A 12882-nucleotide genomic window follows, 5' to 3' on the forward strand; every position below is an offset into this window, starting at 1 on the left:
ATGAGTGTTTTTTATTTTCCCTAAGATTTCTCTAAGTATATAGGAGTGTATTCAGACAGTCTGCACTATTATTTGTATTTTATATTTGCAGATTATTTTAGCGCGCTGTTTTGGTAACTATTGTCTATTCTTTGCACATTTTTTGTGTATTGTATTTTAAGTGCTGCCATAATATCTGTACGGTGTTTCTATAGCACTCACATATTGGTTTGATTTTGTAAGTGTGGATCCTATTACCTTAAAGAGAGCAAGTGAAATCATCTAAAATGATAGCAAGTACAAATTATTCAATAGAAGCAAAACAATTAAAGAAAAATCTGTATATAACTGATATCATATAATGTAGAATAGAAAAAATATAGTCCAAATGCTAATAAAATAATAAAATGTTTGTTCAAACATGGACACATTGAAATGAATAAACTCCTACACAATCGACAGTGAGAACAAAAATGTATTCGATAAATGTATCGATAATGTAAGAACGAGATGCCATTTCAGAAACAAAAGAAAATAATTAAACATCATAAAACAAGTCTAAAATAAATATTTATTGAAGTGTTGGAAATTCACAGCAAAATTTTTTTCCGTTTTGTTTGTTTTGATCTAAAGCGTGGAATTTATATTGCATTCCAAACAATTCACACTTTTACAAATAACCATGCCACTGACCTTTATATTAAAGCGGCACTGTTATGGCTGCATCCATATTTTTAACCCCTCTCCCAACTACTCTCCATTTTATTTGTCCCCCATTTCACGTGTTGTCGTTTTTTTTTTTTTTTGTTTTTTTACTGCTTCATTGCTTCTCCAGGTCTATGTCCAAGGTGCTGCCATCTTTGTGTTCCCAGATGGCATGTACTGCAGGGCCTTCAACTGCCCACACTAGCTAGCGCTGGGAAATTCCCATACATGCCCACTGTAGACTTGGGATTCACTAATGTACAAATTTCAGATTGGAATTTTGTCTATTCGGCCATTCATCTGGAACTCGAATGAACAAATAGAAATAACATGGAATGAAATTACTTGGGTCTTCTTTCGTCCTAGTTTATTACAAGGAGGGAGCTACCGACTCTTGTCTCCCTCCTTGTAATATGTAATAATAAAAGCGGCGGGGAGTTGTATTCTCCACCACTTCCTAAATCCCCCCCATGCCTCCCCTCAATCTATGGGGGTCAATATGACTCTCATATTAGCATAAGGGAGACTAAATTCCCCCTCCTGCCCCTACTCACTGGGCCACAAGTAGAGGCATGTCTAGTAAATAGTGAGCAGCCAGTGGGTGGTGGGTGGTGGCTGCAGGGTACATGATGTCCCCCCATTATTACTTAGGACCCCCACCTGCCGCTAATGAGTAGGGTCTCGGGGGAAAATAGATTCCCCCCCCCCTTATCACTTATTGCCCCCACCCACTTCTAATGGCTGGAGGTGGACACTATGTCCCCACTGTTAATTATTTTAATAGGTGCCCCACCCTTCATTGCATTGGGGGTCTTTTTTTTACAACAATGAGCAGTCACTGGCGACTCACTGTTTAGCAGAAATGCCCCTATTCACAGCACAGCGAGGGAGAATTTAACCTCACTTATTTAAGTATTGTTTTACTTAGTATTAGTAAATTGGTTGAAAGACCAATTTTGGTCTTTCAGCTTTTTAGTAGATGTCTCCCTAATACTTTGGGATTGCGAATGAAAGCAATTGGGAAAAGGTAAGTACGGCATGGCAGTGCCATTTTAACTAACCTATATCATATTATTTGGATTTAGATAGATTCTTCCAATAATTTTTGTCTCAATAACACTTTCTATAATCATTATGATTACAGAGATAAAGATTAATATACTTCTTACGATATTGAAATGTATTAATTATTATTATGTATATATTATGCCCTGTTTAGTTTTTCTGCAATCATTAACCCAGGGTTATCCTATGTCCCAGCAGTAATGTAGAACACATAGTAGGTACTGAGGAATTTGGGTTGTTGAGACTACCAATGCAATAAATTACAACCTGCAGCATTCAAAGGGCCACTATAGTCGCCCAAACCACCTCAGCTTATTACAGTGGTCTGGGTGCAGTGTCTTAGTCCCACTTAGTCTTGCAATGAGGATATCCAGTGTCAGTAAAATCCCTATAGGAAAGCATTGAAGCAATGCTTTCCTATGGGGAGGGCCTAATGCTTTTGCGGGGCTTACCGTACATGCATGTCTGACATCAGAGGAGGTGGAGCTCCGACCCATTGCCGAGGGACATCAGTACTGGAATCAGGTAAGTGACTAACGGGTCTTTGACCCTTTATGATCCAAGGTGGCGCAAGGAAGGGGGGAACCAGAGGGTTCTACAGTGTAAGGAATGCAGCCTTGTACTCCTTAAGCTATAGATTCGCTTTAACAGGATGATGGGGCGGTGTGGAAAACGATTTTGTACATAAACCCAGACGCCCCATATAGCATGTTGCATCGCATAATAACAACTATCTACAGTTATGTTCTTGTTTGTTTCCTTAGTGCAGGGATAGCCAGAGCCTTTTCTATTCAATTTTTGTAGAAGTACCTTTTCCACAAATCTTCATGGAATTTGTAGTCCACCAGGAACTATGATGGAATGGGTGAGCCGGCCAAAAGGGCAGCGCTACTACTATACAGGTTTTGGGGCCTTCAGCGTCACACCAATCGTCTATGGCTTTAAATAGCAGGAGGTGTATTTAAATGTCTTTGACAACAGTACATCAGGAATAAGTCAGCAGACGGGTATTGTGCAGGGACTATACTTGGTCTGCATCGTATGGGTTTGTGCATGGTCTGGCATCTCAATGACACAGCGGGATATATTCCAGTGAAATACAGTATCTGAGGCTCAACCAGACTGCCAAAATATGAGGACTAGGTATAATGTCTCTGTAAGGCACTTACCAGTCACCAACAGGTTAGATGAGACTTTGCTCATGAATGTAATTTTTCATGTTGACAATGGAGTTGTGGGAAACAAAACCTGTGTGTCCTAGTCATGCATGAAACTCTGTGAATGCTTTGTTATAATATCTGGGTAGTTTTATGTGCAAAAAAAAAAGGCCATTTATTTGTACTGCCCCATCCCCCAGCCAAAGGTTGTCAGCCCTCCTCTGTAAGATGGCTACCCTTGCTTTTGTGCATGTTAACATTTTTTTGTCAAAATTTAATTCCAGGGAATCGAAAAGGGGGGATCGCATTTTGTTATGTAAAATAATTTTTTTCATCATATATTGCACTTTGTAGCTTTTAGGTATATTTGACTACATTGTGTGTAAATCATGTATTTTTTTCAGGGCAAATAGGAGCTGCGGGGAAGTCTGGGCCTCAAGGTGAAAAAGGTAGGAGACATTAACTCTATGCATTTTATGTTTGACAGTTTTTGAAATAATGGAGGCATACATTGAATTAGATTAAGTGTCATTGGCACGTTGGATGGCCATAACACAACAAAACGATTACAATAACTCTTGCCATTCCACTCTTTTCAGTCATCGACCAGCTCAGTGTAAGAACTCGTAACTATAGTGACATAACTGTAATAGCTAAATCCATGCAAAATTCGAACAGCCAGCCTCAAACAGGAGAATTCTACCTGTAGCGGATCACGGGTAACCCACCTGGTTACCTCCGCTAATTCCTACACTTAGCCAATTTGGAACCATTAAAACAAGCAGACATTAATTCCCCCAGTAACCAGACGAAACATAGTTCTGGGAGACAACCAGGGCTCGAGTCCTGCAGGAACGCGTGGTGACGGTGTTCCTGTACATTTTTTTTTTTTTTTTTACAGCAGGAACGCTGTTCCCGTTGCTCCTGCAGGCACTCAGGTGGCAGCAAAAAATGATGCCCCCATGCTCCCCCTGTCATGGGGGGGGTCTAAGAGGTGGCTTGATGGCCACTTGATGGAGATCCCCTGGCGGGCACCTGTCTTCCTGTCAGACGCGGCAAGGGAGCTCTATTCTCTCTGCTCCCTTGCGCGCTGTTTACTGATGCTGGGAGCCGGAATATGACATCATATTCAGTCTCCCAGCATCAGTAGACAGCCCGCGTGGCGAGAGGGAGCAGAGCAGAGAGAACAGAGCTCCCTCACTGCGTCTGACAGGGAGACAGGTGCCCACCGCACTGAAGACCCACTGGACCCCAGGGACAGGTCCGCGTCAGCCCTCCAGGTATGGAGGCTGGGTGGAAATTTTTACATTTTAAAAACAATTCATGGGAAATAGGGTCCTGGTTGGTCTCTGTTCGGCGATTCCTGTGCGAACACCATGCAAGGGATTCTCCTAATTTTAGGGTATGAATTCTCCCCCTGTTCGGTAGTTAATATCTCCCAAACGTTGTTTGCATAGTTGGTTGGGAAGTAGAACAGGCAGTGGTCTAATCTTTACCTGGGTTTGTGCGAGCACCTAGCCGAAAAGAGTTCCAGGAACTCAACGACCAAGTACCGCTGCCCACGTTCGGAAGACAAAATGGCAGCCATTCTTTTGTCAACCACGTGCATTCGGTTATAAGACTACCAAGGGGAAGCCTTCATTAATTACTTCCCTTGTGGTTTCGCACTTAAGTTGATGGTGTGAACGTTCTAATCGGATGGGAGATGAATGGAGGAGGTTCGCATACAATAACTCTGAAATGTTATTGTAAATAACTGAAATGTACTAGGTTGGCAGATATAGGGATATTTACATCATGATCATTTTAATAAACTATTTTATTTATTTTTTAACAGGGCATCATGGGGAGAAAGGAAATCAGGGGGAGAAAGGTGAGTTCAGTAGAAACAACATAAAGGTAAAAAGAAATTCCTATTGCGAGAGAAAGAAAATGATAAAAGCAACATGTGCACATTACACTCAATCTGTACATGGTAACACTTCCTAAGTTTAAAGGAACACTACAGCGTTGGGACTAAAAACCTATATTTCTAAACGTCTCTTCTTCATTTAGATTTAGCCCCCACCTCCAAATCTAAATAAAAACTGGGGGGGGGGGGGGATTTGCTTTATTTTTTATTTGATTTTTTTAAATGCTGAGATCCCTGCTGTGGCTTGATATGCCTCCCTTGATGTTACACCAACCCTTCTAAAGTCTAATATCCAATTCTCCCCATAGAGGGCATTGGAAACTAAAACCATATTCACAGCAGCATTGCGCTCCTATTGGCCCACGTCTCACAGCGGCAGCACCTCTAATGGCTGTTGGAAATCACTGGAGTGCTATTTAACCCTGCAATGCTATCATTGCTGTTACTACTAAACAGCAATGCTTTACGTTGCAAGGTTAATACGAAAGGACCACTGCATGCAGACCATCAATGAAATGAAGTGGAGAATTCCAGGTGAGGCTAACTTTATGCTAGATTCAATGCAATTCGTTTCGGTCCGAATATAAATTCGGATGAATTTCGGGAAATTCAGACATTTGGGTATTGGTATTTAGGGCCCCCACCCGCCGCTCAGGGGTGGGGGCCAGGGGGAGGACATTAGGTCCCCCCCTTATTAGTATTTAGGGCCCCCACCCGCTGCTCAGGGGTGGGGGCCGGGGGGAGGACATTAGGTCCCCCCTTCTTAGTATTTAGGACATAGGTTCCCCCTCCTATCATTTTACTTTAGGGCCCCCACCCAGCCGCTCAGGGGTGGGGGCAATAGGTATTCATTTAAAAAAAAAAAAAATTGACAGTGAGCAGCCACACTAGACATGCCCCTACTCACGGTATAGCGAGTAGGGGCAACATTGACTATTACCAAGTAATTTTTACTTAGTATTGGTAATTTTGACTGAAAAACCAATTTCGGTCTTTCAGCCTTTTAGTAGATAGCTCCCTAATACCGTGGGAATTAGTGAGTTATCTACTAAGCGGCTGCAAGAGTTCCAAAGTCCCAAATTGCGAAAGTCGCGAACTGAAAATTTTCCCCATGCCTACTTTGTCATTTAGGTCTTTTTTATTATACAATCTAAAGACCAAGATACAATTTCACGTGCTTGTATAGTTATTTCACCTATTATAGTGATATTTTGTAATTTGCATTCTAATAATACAGTTGATTATCTTGAAGGCAACAGATACATCCTCATATATGACAATGTCAGCTCAACACTCTGCAAAGACATGACTGTTTCCTAAGTGGTAGGGCTGTTTTTTTTTAAATACAAAAACCCATGTTGGGAAGTGTTTTGGGGTTTATGTACAACTCTCCCATTGTGATCAAGAAGACTTCGAGTGGCTTAAAATCTTTTTCATGAAACTGTAAAATTGTAGCAAGCAATGATGATTCAGGGGAGAGTATATGTTTTAGGAAGTTTTTTCCAATGGTTTTCTGTACTTTCAATTATCATATCTTTATTATATTTTTAATGCTAAAATATCAGTTAATTATACGTAGTCCATGTTATGGCATCTGAAAATAAAAAATATATATATTTTATATTTTTAACCAACAGGAGAGAGAGGAGAATTTGTCCCTGGACCTGACTCAATATACGGTGGGTGTATATAGTTTTATTTTTCTTAAGCAAATGAATGATAATAACATATTACGCAAATTGTGTACAGAAATGATAACACAACATATAAAATAGTTCAGATTATTTAATAAGGATACATTTCCACTTTCCTGATAAGTGCTGTTTGAATGGAAGATAAAACTGATCCACGTGGCCTCTGGATTCTCCCTCATGTGTGATGGCATTGATGCACATTTGTGTCTAGCTTAACACATGAGAAACGTGGCCATTGCACATAGTACAGGGTACCGACATGATTACTATGCAGTAGCTACAAAACTATTAATGCTTAAAAAGTCAGTACTGATAGATAATGAGTGGGATTTCTCTGTAGTGACAGCACTCTATTTCAATATGAATAAATAAAAAGATAAACAATTGAACATTTTTATTGTGGGCCTATATCAAAGCATGGGCCTGAAGCTGTCGCCCCAATAGCCCCTATGTTAATATGGTCCAAATGCCTACATTTAGAGAAGAAACCTGCAATCGGTAACAGAAGGGGGCATTCAAATAGTTGGTCAGGCTCAACCACGAGTGTTCATTAGTTATAGCTGAACTGACATCCCAGTCTGGGTGTTTGGCATGGTCATTAAGCTATGTTCACTTAGCATCCATTTCTGTCGATTTGATGGACACATTCTTTTTAACTTCAATAGGCAACTGATTTTCTGAGAGAGGGGAAAAAAAACTTTTTAGTGAGGTATGTTGATGATAGCATAGTTTTGCAGACATGCTTCTCATTGGAAGATATCCTAAAATGGTCAGGGTTTAGGGATAAATAGATGGAACCAAATTTAAATGCAGACCTCTTTCGGACAAAATTCCACTTCAAGGGACACTCCAGGCACCCAGACCACTTCTGCCCATTGGAGTGGCCTGGGTGCCAACTCCCATTACTCTTAACCCTGCAAGTGTAATTATTGCAGTTTTTTTATAAACTGCAATAATTACCTTGCAGGGTTAACTCCACCTCTATTGGCTGTCTACTAGACAGCCACTAGAGGGCACTTCCTCCTTCATAGCACAGAAAACCTGTGCTAGAGCGTCGCTGGACGTCCTCACGCTGTGTGAGGACCTCCAGCGTCGCTCAATTCCGCATTGAAAAGCATTTTCAATGCTTTCCTATGGGAAGCTCTAATGCGCATGCGTGGCATTGCTGCGCATGATGTCTCCCCGGCCGGTGGGCGGTATCAGTCTCGCCCACCGGCCAACGTAATGCAGAGGAGGAGCGGCGGCGGAGGAAGAAGCAGCGACGTGGGACATGTCGCTGCCTCTGGTAAGTCACTGAAGGGGTTTTCATCCCTTCAGCAACCGGGGATTGGGCGTTGGGAGGGAGACGGGACTTGCAGTGCCAGGAAAACTGATTGTTTTCCTGGCACTGGAGAGTCCCTTTAATGTAGTTTAGAAACCAGGATTAAAATATCTTGAGATGGCTCAGAATTACTGAATGAAAGTGTGTGGCAATATTTGAAAATGTGGTGTTTACAGAAGGTGCCCAATGTAACTTGTATTTGCATTAGCATTTTTAATATTGTCATTACAAATGGGTGTAACTAGTAGGGAATTCCCAAAGATTCCTATACTTCATATTGATTCAGCTGATAAATATTTATTCATCCAACGAATACATTAAAAGCTCTATCAAAACTATATTAAATTCTTTATTTACAAGGCATCAGAAAATGGCAATTATAATAAAGATGAACACATCAAAACAGCTATACAAGCAAGAAACATACAATATTAAGACAAGAATATTACAAACGCAACTTGGTTCTAGTGGTGATTGTGTTCTAGTGGTCTCAAGTTTCCAAGCCAGCACAGAGGTGGTATAGGTGGAAGGAGGGAAGGCATACCTATAGCACAATAAGTGACCCTTGTGTTTTAGACCAACACCAACACCAATCCAAATCAACATAATTTTCTTTTCTGTCCTTGCCATAAAACTAATTATTGCATCTATGAATTTTTATTTTTTATTTTTTGCAATTTTGTTTTGGATAGGACACTAGAACACACTGGTCTTCAGACTCCTAATGCTCATTTAGATAATCAAAATAATCCACTATTTATGAGGGGATACAGGAACATAGTAGGTTAGCCAGTTAGTTTACATTGAAGCTAGATTTAGAGACAGCTCGTGGGTAACATTTCACACCTGGCAGAGGAACTTTGGTTGGAGTCACAGCTGCAAACGAAGAATTAATGTTGTAAACCGTCTGACATCTATTGAAATGGGTCATACCACCTCTACTAGGTAGCCAATTCATGTATGCACTACACAAATTACATTAAATCAGTAATATTCTGTAGTGCAACAATTAATTATGCACACAGAATAGGTGGAAATCAATAGATTCATCTATAATGACATGATGTAAGAGAACAAACACTGACATAACTAAATGAGGTAACTACTTGTTATGGGCACTGTTTGACGTAACATCTCCTGCAGCTTCCCATTTCATTTTATTGTCTCCCTCAGCTGCCAGGAACTGTAAAGAGCTGCTGGACCAGGGAATAGTACTTAGTGACTGGTACACTATATACCCGGATGGAAAAACACCCTTGAAGGTGCTGTGTGACATGCATACTGATGAAGGAGGTTGGATTGTAAGCTATCCTCAATTATCTATCTTAACAAAGTCTTTGAGCTCTCCACAGAATAAAATGTAGCATGTTCCTCTTTCAAAACTCCTTGCTTCGTAAATTCTATAGTAGTTGGCCGTTTCTACAAAGAAATCCAAAAGAACATTAAAATTGCAATCGTTGTTAGTGGTGAGTGCTGTATCACTGGACAAAGTTAGGAATGTTAATGTATACATTCTACTGGTTTCTATGAGGATCGCTCCAATTTAGAACTTTGACCCAGTGGGTCTTCTTAAATAAACGTCTATAATTTCCTAATCTCTGAATCTGCCAGTTTTGCAAGTATATGCAAATTGATAATGCACCTTACTTATTTAATATAACTAGGGTTTATATTCACTAAATATTCATTAAACTGAGGTTTTTCAGGAATTGACAGTCTGTCAACTTCAGGCCAGACTACCTATACAAGGCACATTTTTAAGCTATTTTTCCAACTGAACTAGTCACCAAAATAAGAAATCAATTCGCAAATTCACAACAGTTCACGGTGAAAAAAAAAAAGAAATGCAAACCGTGAACTTAATGGACCACTATAGGCACCCAGACCACTTCAGTCTGGGTGCCAGATCCATCTAGGATAAACCCTGCCTGCTGTAAACATAGCAGTTTCAGAGAGACTGCTATGTTTACCTATGGGTTAATCCAGCCTCTAGTGGCTGTCTCATTGACAGGCGCTAGAGGGGCTTCCGCGCTTCTCACTGTGATTTTCACAGTGAGAAGACGCCAGTGTCTATAGGAAAGCATTGAGAATGCTTTCCTATGGACTGGCTGAATGCGCGCGCGGCTCTTGCCGCACATGCGCATTCAGCCAGGGACGTCAGAAGAGGGAGGAGGGTCCCTGGCTGAGAGCCCGGCGCTGGGGAAAAAAGGTAAGGGATTAACCCCTTCCCCCACCTTCAGCGCCACGGGAGTGGGACCCCGAGGGTGGGGGCACCCTCAGGGCACTATAGTGCCAGGAAAACGAGTTTGTTTTCCTGGCACTATAGTGTTCCTTTAAAAGTTAAAAACAGATCAATTATATATTTTATGGTTCCTTCTCTACTTGATGTAGGTTTTCCAGAGACGTTGGGACGGATCAGTAGATTTTTTCCGTGATTGGAAATCATATAAGACCGGATTTGGCAGCCGCCTGAACGAGTTTTGGCTGGGCAACGATAATCTTCACATGATAACTTCAGCAGGTAATGTTAAAATTAGACAATTAGATGAATCATTAATTACAAATGGTGGTATTTATTAGTCAGTATCTGAGCAATATGTCATCCTATATTGTGTGATTTGTTAATACTACATTTTAGATCATGCCATGGTGTTTCCCTGATACAAACTTATTTTTTCTTTCCAAAGGCAAATGGCAGCTACGAGTTGATCTACAGGATGTTGAAAACACAAAGTATTTTGCTAAATACGATTCCTTTCAAGTTTTGGGAGAGTCTGAGAAGTACAAGTTGTTACTTGGAGCTTTCACGGGCGGTAACGCAGGTAAGAGATGGCAGACAGATCCTTATTTTGTGTTTATTTATAAATTACGAGTATATTCCACTGCAGAATTTTGGGTTGCAAACATATAAATTATGTAATGTTATACAATAGAGAAAAAGACTACAGAGCATTTAAGTTAATAGAAATATAAATACACATAAACATAAGCAGGCGTTTCCTGGTCCTGAACACTTGTAGTTTAAACAGAATGTGGAGGACTGTTTGATGAAAAGATGAGAACCTTATGATGGAGGCTGATCCAGTCATCACAAAACTTTAACATATTGTGAAGTAGACAAAAATTTAAGTAATGTTTGTGTTAACTGTACAGTTGGTTTATTTACGATTTGTGGCATTACATTGCAAGGGTAGTCAGAAAGAGGAGGTAATGGTGATGGAATCTATACATACAGACCCACCAACATATCTTATTTTAATGTTTTTTGTTATTACTAAGTTCAAGTACCTAAGGTAAATGCTTTTTCTTTTCTTTCAGAATATACAAAAGAACTGAACTTTTCAGTCTTTTTTGTAGCAATCTTATGGTGATGTTGTTAATAGCTTATTCATACTGTCTTACAGACCTGATGTTCTGGGAATTCCTAACGTAAATTAATCTTAGTACTGTGTGGGCAGTGTCCATCTTGGCAAGTGAAGAGGTTCTGTAGGCCTCACTCTTAAATAAGTAATCGATTCCTCCAGGGAGGATACATTTTATTTATTAGACCTGCCTACACAAGAAATAGGTGTCGTAAGTTGCCCATCAATAATTGCAAATATCCTTATTGTAGCCTTTTAAAATCCCAACAGATCCTAGAATAGACTGATGCCAGCAAACATAGATGGCATTTAGGCCACACATAAGACAAAGTCTTTATTAATTAATGCTGAAAAAAATAGGCTCCTGGTGGCAGATGGTGGGAGGATTCTTTGCAGGCAGAGACAAGGTCTTGGAGATGTATGGAGCCCTTTATATCTGGGAACAGAGATCTGAAAATCACCTATTGTATTGGTAACATAAACATTTAACTCTGCAGATGGAATGGATTGTCACAAATCTCTGAAACAACTTATTTATTTTTTAAATATGATTGGTATTCTCTATCTTCCTGCTCCTTGTTAATTGTGATAGTCTAGAAGCATGCCCAGTACTGTCGTCATTTTATATATATCTTTCACAATGTGTTTTTCACAGGAGATTCATTAATATCCCATCGCGACATGAAGTTCACCACCAAAGACCAAGATAATGATATTTACTCTTCAAATTGTGCAGAATTGTTCAAGGGAGGCTGGTGGTATGATAAATGTCACTTTGCAAACCTGAATGGTCTGTATCTGTTGGGGCAGCATGCAACCAGTGCAATTGGCATCAACTGGTATTATGGCAAGGGCTACTACTACTCCTACAAGTACTCTGAAATGAAGATCAGACCATTGTAATGTCATGGGTGGCAGGCTTCATATTCTCTACCCACTAAAAGTTAATACAAACAACTGAGCACGTGTCCAGTTAGACTTCACTAGGTAGTCTGAATGGCATTGTATAGCAAGAGGGACCTTTTGTCTTGTCCCACTAAGAGTAGGAATTAGATATAGAGCTATAGAGTAAAAAGCAATATTCCTGTAGCACACGGCAGACCCAGGTAAGTAGCCAAACTGTTTAAGGGACAATATAGGCACCCAGATCACTTAATCTCATTGAAGTGGATGGGTGCACTGTTCCTGTCCCCTTAACCCAGCAATATAAAACATTGCAGGTTTAGAGAAAATGTTTGAGTACATAGCAGGCAGGGGTAGGACTGCCTCTAGCTACTGTCTACCACCGTAGACCATGAAATGAAGCTTGGCGTCCTCATGTTTAGCATTAGGATGTCCAATGTCTCGCAATATCCCATGGAAAAGTACTGATTCAATGAAATCCTACGAGGAAGTCTTAATGCGTGTGCCGCACTCTGCGTGCATGTGTATTAGGTTCCCCCCTTGTGATTGCGTCAGACGATGTGGAGACAGGGCCAGCACCAAGAGATCTTGGCGCTGGAATCAGGCAAGTGATTAAAGGTTTTTTTTTTAACCCTTTCAATGCCACAGGGGAAGGGAGGCAGAATACTAAATTGTTCCTTTAACAGTCTATTACATTGGGGTTGTCAGTGCACTCCTGTCACCAATCACTACAGCTCTCCACTTTGAATGTTCCTTTAATCTTCTAACTTGTTTTATAAACGCA

At 40.5% G+C, this 12882-nt stretch overlaps 1 protein-coding gene across 1 annotated transcript in view; it reads left to right on the forward strand.

Annotated features, from left to right (window-relative positions):
- Positions 1–12381, forward strand: part of LOC134573169 (ficolin-1-like) — a 28316-nt gene extending 15935 nt beyond the window's left edge. Inside the window, exons 3-9 of the mRNA XM_063432708.1 lie at positions 3311–3355; positions 4744–4779; positions 6456–6497; positions 9007–9134; positions 10225–10354; positions 10521–10655; positions 11851–12381. Of these exons, the coding sequence (XP_063288778.1) occupies positions 3311–3355; positions 4744–4779; positions 6456–6497; positions 9007–9134; positions 10225–10354; positions 10521–10655; positions 11851–12098 (764 nt within the window). The 3' untranslated portion in view covers positions 12099–12381. The remainder of the gene's footprint in view (positions 1–3310; positions 3356–4743; positions 4780–6455; positions 6498–9006; positions 9135–10224; positions 10355–10520; positions 10656–11850) is intronic.
- Positions 12382–12882: the final 501 nt, after the last annotated feature.

This window comes from Pelobates fuscus, chromosome 9, assembly GCF_036172605.1.
Source record: "Pelobates fuscus isolate aPelFus1 chromosome 9, aPelFus1.pri, whole genome shotgun sequence".
NCBI classification, from domain to species: Eukaryota; Metazoa; Chordata; class Amphibia; order Anura; family Pelobatidae; genus Pelobates; species Pelobates fuscus.